Source organism: Zingiber officinale, chromosome 7A, assembly GCF_018446385.1.
Source record: "Zingiber officinale cultivar Zhangliang chromosome 7A, Zo_v1.1, whole genome shotgun sequence".
Classification (NCBI taxonomy): Eukaryota; Viridiplantae; Streptophyta; class Magnoliopsida; order Zingiberales; family Zingiberaceae; genus Zingiber; species Zingiber officinale.
The window spans coordinates 30,278,502-30,289,179 of NC_055998.1; the positions used below are offsets into that span (position 1 = coordinate 30,278,502).

The 10,678-nt window shown below is 34.7% G+C and overlaps 2 protein-coding genes across 2 annotated transcripts; one reads left to right on the top strand and one right to left on the bottom strand.

Moving 5' to 3' along the window:
* Positions 1-6,218: 6,218 nt before the first annotated feature.
* Positions 6,219-7,821, bottom strand: LOC121999322 (glycerol-3-phosphate acyltransferase 1-like). Its single transcript, XM_042554020.1, has 3 exons — positions 7,434-7,821; positions 6,774-7,362; positions 6,219-6,234 (listed from the first exon to the last, which is right to left on the bottom strand). The coding sequence occupies exons 1-3, from the start codon at positions 7,819-7,821 to the stop codon at positions 6,219-6,221; spliced, it is 993 nt and encodes a 330-aa protein (XP_042409954.1).
* A 215-nt stretch (positions 7,822-8,036) lies between these two features.
* On the top strand, positions 8,037-9,364 carry LOC122000037 (pyruvate dehydrogenase (acetyl-transferring) kinase, mitochondrial-like). The gene is made up of 2 exons (XM_042554613.1): positions 8,037-8,178; positions 8,969-9,364. Exons 1-2 carry the CDS (start codon positions 8,056-8,058, stop codon positions 9,236-9,238), a joined length of 393 nt encoding a protein of 130 aa, XP_042410547.1. The 5' UTR covers positions 8,037-8,055; the 3' UTR covers positions 9,239-9,364.
* The last annotated feature ends 1,314 nt before the right edge of the window (positions 9,365-10,678 follow it).

Below are 10,678 nucleotides of genomic sequence, written 5' to 3' on the forward strand. Positions count from 1 at the left end.
ACCGGCACAGCGGCCAGCGGCCGGTGCTGCCCGCTGGGGGTTGGTGCTGGCCGCTGGCGGTCGGCACAGACGGCCAGCGCCGGCCGCCACAAAGAGCAGCAGGGAGAGGAAAAAAAAATGAGGGAGAGGAGTTCTTACCGGCGAAATCAGGGAGGAGGAAGAAGCTGTCACCGCGCGCGCGTGGAAAGAAAGGAAGCTAGGGTTGGTGTTTTAGGCGGATTTACCGACGGAATCTGTATTCCGTCGGTAAAAACGTATGTTACCGAAGAAAAATAGTTTCTGTCGACGGAGAATTTTTTTTTAAAAAGAAAAATACATTTCCTACGGAATCATTTATTCCGTCGGAAATGGAAATAATACCGACAAAATTTTTTATTCCATCGGTGATTAAGAATATTACCGACGGAAATTGTTTTCCGTTAGTATGTCCGTCGGTAAAACTGTATTTTTTTTGTAGTGGGCACTAAACATGATCTAGTGTTGTTTGATGAAAGAAGAACTGAACCTTGTCGGACCGCACTAAAATGCGAAGGAGCTGTGGGCCAAGCTGGTCAAATTACATGAGGGCACAATCAATTCAAAGGTAACCAAGAGAGACTTATTTTTGAGTAGTTTATTTAACATTAAAATGCATAATGATGAAATCGCAAGTCAACTCGACGATATAATAAAGAACATCTTGAATGAGCTCGACTTAATCAGTCACTAGATGGAAAATCGAGATATAATAAGGTATGCATTAAATTCCTTTCATCGAAAGGAATTGTGGGCATCTATAATTGATGCTTACAAGTTTTTGAAGAGTTTATCTAAGTTAAAATTAGAATAAGTCTGTTGTGAACTCAAACTCCATGAGCAAACTAACTCTAAAAGGACTGAGAAAGGTATTGCACTTCTTGTAGGTTCCTCAAAAGAAGTCAAGAACAAGAACAAACCTGAGCCATAATCTAAATCTAAACCAGACTCAAATAAAGAAGAACAACTAGTAAACATGATAAGAAAGATGTTGACTAGAAGAAAGAAGGACTTCAGCAAAAAGGATATTCAGAAGATGATCTAGTTAAATAAATCAAGCATCACCTGCTATGAGTGTAACAAAATGGGACACTACAAGCATGAGTGTCCGAAGCTGAAAGAAGACAAACCCAAGACTACTAGAAGAAAGAAGGAATTAAAAGCAACTTAGGATGAATCATCTTTCGAAGAATCGGACGCTGAAGAACCAAAGCAACAGAACTACCTCGCGGTAATGGCATTCAGACCGAAATCAGAAAGAGAAGTCGATGAAGACGACGAGCTAGAATATGAGTCAAGTCACGAGTTTGTACTTGTTTCTGAAGGACTCAATGAGGTGAATTTTAACCTAACTGCTAGCTTTTTCAAAATCATTGTGTGTTTGAACAAAAAGTTAGGAAAATTAGAAACTCAAATTAATCAACTTCTTAAAGAAAATAAAAACCTAAAAGAACAACTTAAAACAAATCCAATAGCTGAACCAGTTTAATTTGAAATTCCAACTCAAAACCTAAAACTTGAATAAGAAAATTTCAAATTAAAATGAAGTAATTGAATTAAAAGAACTTTTATAAAAATTTACAACAAGATCTAAGTACCTCGACATGATACTTGGATCACAACGAGCTATGTACAACAAATCCAGACTTGAATATAATTCTAGCTCAATAAATAAAATATTTATATCACTTATAAGCCAAAATAAGAAACAACCCAAAGCTTGGATTTCGAAAGCTTTGTCTAACCAAGAAAGTAGGACTCAATCAATTTTATGTACCTAATAATGAAATTCACTACCTAAAACTAAATTAAAATAAACTAACTAATTCAAACCCAAACCTAAAATGTAAAATGAAATCAAATAACTGCAAATTCAATCTAAATACAAATTACAATCAAGTTTATTGTAACTATAAAGCAAATTGACATAAATCTAAAACTTAAAACCAAGTTTAATAATACAGAGGGAGCCTCCAGAATAGTTGACACCTCCAAAATAATAATTTACATGGCTGGGTAATTAGGACTAGTTTAATTAGGGACAAAAAGTTTAACTTGACAAACAATACTAGAGAAATTTTAGATGATAGTAGGTTAGAGAAGCTCTGACTATGCATGTCTAGGACGATATGACTTCGACTTAGTGCATTGGCTTAGTGGAACCAACTGAAGCTACTCCTCACTAATCCTAGCTGGTTAAACTAAAATTTTGTACTAAGTTCAATGGGTAAGACTATTTAAAAAATTTCGAAGGCGTGGTTACTCTAATGATATCCAGGTGCTCACCATAGCTTAGACATTTATCCAAAAGATGTCTATTGTTGAACTCAAAGTTAAACTTGAATCTAACATAAATTAAACCAAACCCTGAAATTCAAACTAACTCATCTTACAAAATTATAAGGTTCTCTGATTGAAAATATAGATCGGGTGAGATGAATAATGATTAAAATAAATTAAAAATTAAATTAAATAAGAATTTAAATTTAAAATTAAATTAACTTTAAATTAAATTAAAATTAAATTAACTTTAAATTAAATTAAAATTAAAATTAACATTAAATTAAAATTTTAACTTAAAACTAAAAATTTAACTTAAAAAAATTAACTAAAACTTATACAAATAAGATGTAAAACACTAATTAAACTTACATTAATTAAATAAAGTTAAACTTAAAATTTACTTAAATTAATTAACTTAAACTTAAAATTGAATTAAATAATTAATAAGTAAATAATTAAAATTAATTGAATTAAACCCTAAATGTTAGTCGTCTTAAGCTTTAAAATTAAGTTAACTAAATTTTAATTCAACTTAACATAAACTTAACTTTCTAACCTTAATTGGACATTTAGGATAATCTTAATTGATAACTCAATTTAATTAATACCTTAATTTAGCCTAATTAAAACTTTAAACTAACCTTATTCAAATCAATTAAATTACCAATGAATTAACTCAATAACTAAGTATTATCAATCCAAACATACACGTAATTTGAACTTAAAAACTTTGAACTTACCTTTAACTTAATAAAATATTAAGAATTTAAGAAGAAAATTGGGAGTGTTAGACTAGCACTCTTATTATAAAATAAAATTTCAAAGGATATGCAAATTCTAGAAAAAATCTTTCCTTATAGTTTCTAAAAATTCACATCTTTTCAGTGTTTAAAATTTATTTTGACCATAGTCTTGGATAAATCCATAGAAAGCATGATCCGATAGATTTAGATAATGAACATCTCACAAACACACTAGGTCTACCCTGATTGCGTATTCAAAAACTTAGAATGATGTGAGATGTGTCGACCTTTTGCTTGGATTTCAAATTCTTATATCTATCCATCAAAATAATTCTGGACTATAAATATAGCAGTACATTGATCAAGTTAAGTAATCCTTTTTCAGTAAATTTCTAACTGGACATTAATATTGATTAACTAAGTGAACACTACTATCTTCTGATAGTTAGTTAGTAACTAATAGTTAGATATTTAAGAATAATTTTTAGATGAATATTATTTTTTAAAATAATATCAGGTACATGGAAAGGATATTTAAAAACTACTTTAAAAATATCTTATTTCAAATTTTTCTTCTACTTATTACTGTTTACAAACTAGCAGTTTAAACAAAAAAAGGATTTTTGAAACTTACTTGAAGTTTTTAAAAATATTTTGAATAGATATTTCAAAATTTGATTTGAATAATTTACTTTCAAAAGTTGCACTAAAAAATAAACTTTAAAAATTACTTTACTTAATCTTGATAAAAAATATTTTGCAAAATACTTTTAAAACTTCCTTTCAAAACTTACTTTGAAAAAGCTCTTATCAATATCTGTTTTGAAAAATAAAATAAAAGTTTTGAAAAGTTTTATAAATTTCTTGCAAAGGCTATCTTTTCACTTTAAAAATCATCTTTAAAATATTTTGAAAAGTTATTCTTAAAAACACGTTGAAAAAAATTTTGAAAGAGGTTTTTAAAAATACTTTGAAAAGTTTTTATAAAATTCTTGTAAAATTTATCTTTGCAAAATATTTTGTTTTAAAAATTTTTAATTTTTAGACATTGGAAAACCATTTGTAAAATATTTTGTTTATAAAAATTCTTTTCAAAATTTCCTTAATTATTTTGAAAATTTCTTTGAAAGTGTTTTGCAAAGTCTTTATGTAAAATGTTTCAAAAACTATTGTATAAATTATTTTAACAACCTTGCTTTAAAAGACATTTTTGGAAAATGCTATTTTGGTAATACTTTGCTAAATTTAGTTTTACAAAATTCAATTTTAAAAATGTTGAAAATCTTTTGTAAATTTTGAAAATCTCCTTTGAAATTACTTTTAAAATTTTTCATTTACTCCTTTCTACAATAAACCTGAGTTTTTCTAAACAAAATAACTTTACCTTTGTAAACTTTATTTACTTGAAGATATTACTTGCAAAAATTCTTTCAAAAGATATCATTTTCTATTTGCAATGGTTGTTTTCAAAAACTTATTTTCAAAATTTAAGAACTTAAAAATCACTATTTGAAAACTTGTTTGGAAAACTAAGTTTGCAAAATCTATTTATTTTGCTAAAACTTTATTTAAGTTGCTAAAAAACTAGCTTTAGTTTGGTAAATAGACCAACTCCTTGATTGAATTGCTGTTATTTCTACTTAATGCATTACATTAATTTTTGATGTATGTCAAAGGAGGAGAATAGTGAGTTAGGTTAGAAAAATCAACTCACTTTGCTCAATTTGCATTACATGTTTAATGCTTGCTTAATTATATTTATTTTTAACTTTAATCCAGATTGTCATTACTATTGAAAGCAATCTTAAGGGTCTAGTGTAACCATGAATTTTGATGTTTGAGCAAAGAGTTTAAGTTAGGTTTACCCTTGTATTTGATATGTGTATTTGAGTTGTGCAGGTTTGTAGGATCATATATGACTTAGCTTGATGGCTTCGGGTCTGGTGAAGAATGAAACATCTGAGGGATCGTAGACAAGGTAACAATGACAAGCTGAGGGAAGTGCACTTTGAGGCATACATGAAGGATGATATTAGAACAAATCGTGGGCTTAAATGCATCCGAGGGATGAGGGCCAAAGGAAGAAGGTTTGAAGATAAAAGGTCAAGGCTATGAAGAAGAGTCAAGTAAGTCGTAAGGACTTAGTGCGAGAGAAATATATTCGAGAAGAGAAACCTCAGGTTTAGAGTTTTACTAGTAGACTGTTGATGGTATCAGTCGACTAGGGTAAGACATAGAATGTTTATATACTTGATGGCTAAAGGGATCAATTAGGTTTTCAGCCTCTTTTCCAAGATTACCTTTTTCTATAGCAAGAGCCTATTCAATTTAAGTGTGCATCTCTTTCATTACAAACTAGAATTTTCAAAGTGTAATAACGGTCTATTATTGCTGGACAAAAGAAGAAAATGACTTCAGCAATGCATCCTCAACAAACTATTGATCAAAAAGTAATTGGGCGAGAAAAAAGAATCGCTACTGTCCCCTGCTTCCTACTAGGTTGGTTCCATTTTAGTACCTTCATAAGGATTTGTCTACATTTAATGTTTATGTTCAAGAAAGAAACGGTAACAGGGATTATACAGCAGATACACCCTTTTTTTCGCACATACCTTAAAGCCCACTTCTCCCTATCCAATAATCCTAGGAATGCAAGTCTCTATCAATATGAGACCTAAAAGTTTACCCAACGCAATCTCCGAATTCTTCAAGGCAGTTAAACAAACAATATATATTAGAACATGCATTTCAACTACCATTCCTTCATATAAATATGCTTTAGTGTAAGTATAAATACATTAACCAGAAACACAATAAGTAACAACTTACATCCTATAGATCGGAGATATCCTGTCGCTGCCTGATCCTAAAACTCGAAAGTCACATCGAGGAATCAAATTATGAAAGGAAAAATCGAAACACCGAAAAATAGGTCTCATAAAACCTGTGGCTCTGATAGCAAAAAAAAATTGGTATCAGATTAACTCGAAAATCCGGAACACGGAAAACAGGTATCGTAAACCTGCTCTAATACCAAAAATTGGTATAAGATTAACTCGAAAATCTAGAACACGAAAAACATGCATCGTAAACATGTGGCTCTGATACCAAATATTTTCACGCCCCGAGAGTAAGGGTGTCCAATAAAAAATCTCATCTCCCCTATAACAGTGACAATTAGGGCCAATATACACTACAACAAAATCGCTCATAGACATCAGTGGAACAACAACGGTTTTAGGCTAAAACCGATGTCTTTGAGTATTTTACACCGGTTTTTCTAAAAACCGGTGTCTATGAGCGCAGATTTTAGCTCATAGACATCGGTTTTTTAGGCGATGTCTATGAGCGCCCTTTTTTTGGTTAATAGACACCGATTTTAACATCGGTTTTTAAAATCCGATGTTAATGAACCCCAAATAATATTTTAATTTTTCCCCACAAGCCAAAATCTGCACACTGTGAATTCCCTCCAAACCTAAATCTTTATCCCGCCCTTCCTCTGCGCGACATCTCTCTCGCGATAACCTAAACCTTCGACCATCCGACCATCTCTCTCAGCCTAAACCTAAACCTCCGACCATCTCTCTCAACCTCATCTCCCTCTTCCCCCCTTCCTAGATCCTCTCCCGATCAGGATCAAGACACGACGAACTTGCTTCTCCGTCCAACCACACCGCATCTCCTCCAACTCCTCCATTTGGTTGAGAAGAGGAGGCCTTGGTAGCGTACAACATTCCCAACCACGCGTCCAGAGCCACTGGTACCACCTCCTCCACCACCTCCGCGAACAGCGGGCTGAACTGCAGCAGGTACGGCTCCCGGCACGTCGTCCCCTCCGGGCACACCGCCAGGCCCCCCTCCACCGCCAGCAGCCGCCGCATCGTCGCCGCGTCTCGTCCCCTGTCCCGGGTCAGCCGCACAGTCCGCATCGGCGCCAACGCCTCCGACACCCGGCTCAGGCTGTACGTCACGGCCGGCACCGTCCTCTCCAGCGCCGAGCATAGCATCACCGGGTCCAACAGCGTCCGGTGCGTGCACACGTACAGCACCCCCTTCTTCTCCCCGTTCGATTTCCCATCTCCGGCCCTCCGGAATCGGATTCCGGTGACGACGGCGATGAAGATGGATATTTTATAAGGGAAAACGATCCCCATCGCGATCCTGAACACGGCCAAAGGGATTGCCACGGGTATCCACATGAAGAACGCCATCATCTCGCATGGCGTCGGGAGAAAAGCCAGTCTTCCGTCATGGAACACAAGTGGCTTCGGGTACTTGTTTCTCGGCATTTTGCTGCTCTCACTCCTTGATTCCTCCTCTCTCACGACATAATTAAATTTCCTGAAAAATAAAACAATCACTTTTAACTCATATCTTTGATCGACTAACGTGGAATCGAAAGAAATGCAGGTCCAACCTTGGCCGAGAGTTGGTGGTGGTGGACATTGGAGAGGTTCACAATGGCCGCACCGGCCTTGACCATGTCCCTGAGAGCCCTCTGTTTGTCAGGCCAAGAGATGACCCCCGTGAAGTAGCAGCCCTTCACCACCTGCAGCTCCGCCCCCACCACCTCCCCCACCTCTAAGTACTCCTTCAAGAATCCCTCCACCATGAGCCTCGGCAAGGTGGTGAGCACAACAGCTCGCCTCCCTTTCAGCACCTCGCATGCATGCAGATGGAGGTTCTCCAAGAAAATTTTTGGCAGCACAGTCCTAGCGATCAGCCTCAGGTCCCCCGTCCTCAGCCCGCAGAAGGCCACGAAGGCCATGATCCTCATCCCAAACTCGTGCTTCCCCAAGAGACACAAGGCAGGGGAGAGCGCGAGGAGGAGGAATTAGTATAACCAATCCTCTCATTTCAGAGTAATATGATTATAACTTTCTTTTTGTTTGAGGTTCACATCCTTACTGTATAAATAATTTTTTGATGATATTATATATTTATGACTTATCTGATTATTTCTTTCAACTTGCTACTGTGGACCAGGTATGTTCCTTCTCATTTGCACCTTATGGTCTTTGAGTTGGTAAAAAACTCTCTGCGTGCGGTTCAAGAATGTTTTATGAATTCTGATAAGAATGCCCCTCCTGTTAGAATTATTGTCACTGATGGGATTGAAGATGTTACAATAAAGGTACGATACCAATAAATACTTAATCTTCAATTACTGTTATTCTGCTTGGTAAGCAAGATTGCAATACTTCAAGAATAAGAAAGGATTAGTTAAAAATTCATGCTGTCTTGGCAAGTTGCAGAATTTGAATTTAACACAGAATACTAGGTACTCTAGAAAATAGAAACTAGATGTAGTGAAGATGAAAAATATGAATTTAAATTATATTTTCTTTGGGAATTCTTGATAGTTACTGATGTCTTGCAGGCATTTTTTATTTCTTGAAAAGTGTTGATACTGCAGAACCACCAGATGTAGATTTGCAAGACAGAGAACAATTATACATTGAAGAACATAATTGGACTAACTCCTCACTCTTTAAAGTGGTTAATCAGATTTATCAGAAAACTATTACAAATGAAAGTTAGGGAAATTCTCAAATATTTCATGAATTTGGGGCTCATTGCTACTGGTTATTTTTAAACCAGACAATGATTATGTGAAATCCAAGAGTCTTCCACTTTGTCTATATCTGACTATATGCATACAAGAATACGTCAGAGCCTGTTGAAAATCTTTTACTGCCAACATGTATATCAGCATCTGTTGTTGATACAAGTATAACACCCGGATAAATGCAAAAATTTTCTAATTTTTGTAATTTATCTTCTTCTTAATATCATTAAATTATATCTTATGGCATTTCTCTGTTTGTTAATACTCATGGTTCGAGGAATTTCTTGTTACATATCAATCATCTAGTTTTTCTAGCTTTGGAATACTGATCTTGATATGCTATCAATTATTTCAGATATCAGATGAAGGGGGTGGCATACCAAGAAGTGGTCTTCCAAAGATTTTCACATATCTCTATAGCACTGCTAAAAATCCACTCGAGGAAAACGATGAAGGAAGCTCAGATGGAGTAATTATGGCTGGTTATGGTTATGGGCTTCCAATTAGTCGTCTCTATGCTCGCTATTTTGGTGGTGATTTACAAATTATCTCTATGGAAGGATATGGTAAATCCAATTCTTTCTTTATGCAATACTTAATCTCAAGTTCAATTTGTCCTGCTTGAATTCCAATATGGCTCATTCATTGCCTATTATGTTGCCAATACTTATTCGTGATTTACAAACTCGTGCTTGCTATGATTTTTTGATACAAACCGGATGCTATGCTTTTGTTACAATGATTTTTTTTATACAAACTGAATGCTATGCTTTTGTTACAAATCATATACTAGTTGGAGACTAAATGATTGCCTAAGAAGAAAGGAAATAGAGATTAGGAGATGCAGTGAGTAGAGTGGCTGGATAAGCTATCTTAAATGGTAACCTTAGGATTAAAGGATTGATACTCGAATTTAACCTAACCTATTAAGATAAATGGGTAATCAATACTAATCCTTATTTTGATTGTTTAAATGTTGGGCTCCTGTTTCGTAGCAAAAGGATCATTTTGTGACTCTGAACTAAGTTTTTTTTTTTTATTGTTTAAGTGTATTTTCTGAATTTTGAGAACCAATTTTTTTTTGTACATCTACCATCAAGTATGACCCTACTTAACCAGATATACACTTTTTGACCCCCATCTTCATGCACATGGCTAACTGTAACCCGCGAGGTCTTCTGACTTTGTGTTTTTCAGTTCAGGGTCTACTAGTTTACTTATCTCTTGTGGGTTTTGAAGATACTTTGTGGCCTGTATAACATAGAAGAACAATGAGCCATGGATATATAGCATGAATCTACTAATATGAATCACAAACTGTTGGATCAAGAAGGATATATCTTGAGACTAGCGAACCCAAAGGGCAAACAATGTTATGTCTTTTCCAACTAATGAATCTCCAAAGGGAAGATAATGTTGAAAGAAACTTGTGATTTGCAGCGAGGCTATGGTTTCCTCAGTTGGGATGTGATAAGGTAGCTAAATAGAGGTAATACAACCTTTAACTTACCCTGACTATTGTATGAACTGATTAGAGGGCTTGTTGAGAATTAAGCTTCTAAACTACATGGAACAAATGATTATCGGAAGTTTGTAGGAAATAAGAACAAATTTGGGTTTATGCCCTCAGTATCTGTTACAAGAAGCTGATGCTGTTTTTGAGTATCAAATATTTTCAAATATGCATCTTACCCAATTTATCAGACACCCTCTTTCCTTGCAATATGGAGGTCTTCCACTGATTATTTCCAATAAAACTACTCCAAAAGCAAAGATGTTAGCTTGAATTTCCATTTCTTGTTGCTCTCGAGGAACATTATATTCTGGAAGAGAGACTCTGCTGAAGTAACCAGCACTTTTCTTAGATTCTAAGAAAATAATTTTCCAGCTCTCAAAATCAACCAACTGCAAAAGAAATGTAAGAGGGTTTTATAATCTTAATCCATTCCGCTAATACAAAGATGTGAAAAAACATAAACCAAGTTAGCAGCAAAAATCACTGAAGGAATTATCTGGGAAAGATGAAAGCCACAAAAAAAGGGCACAGTTGCCTTTTGATTCACTG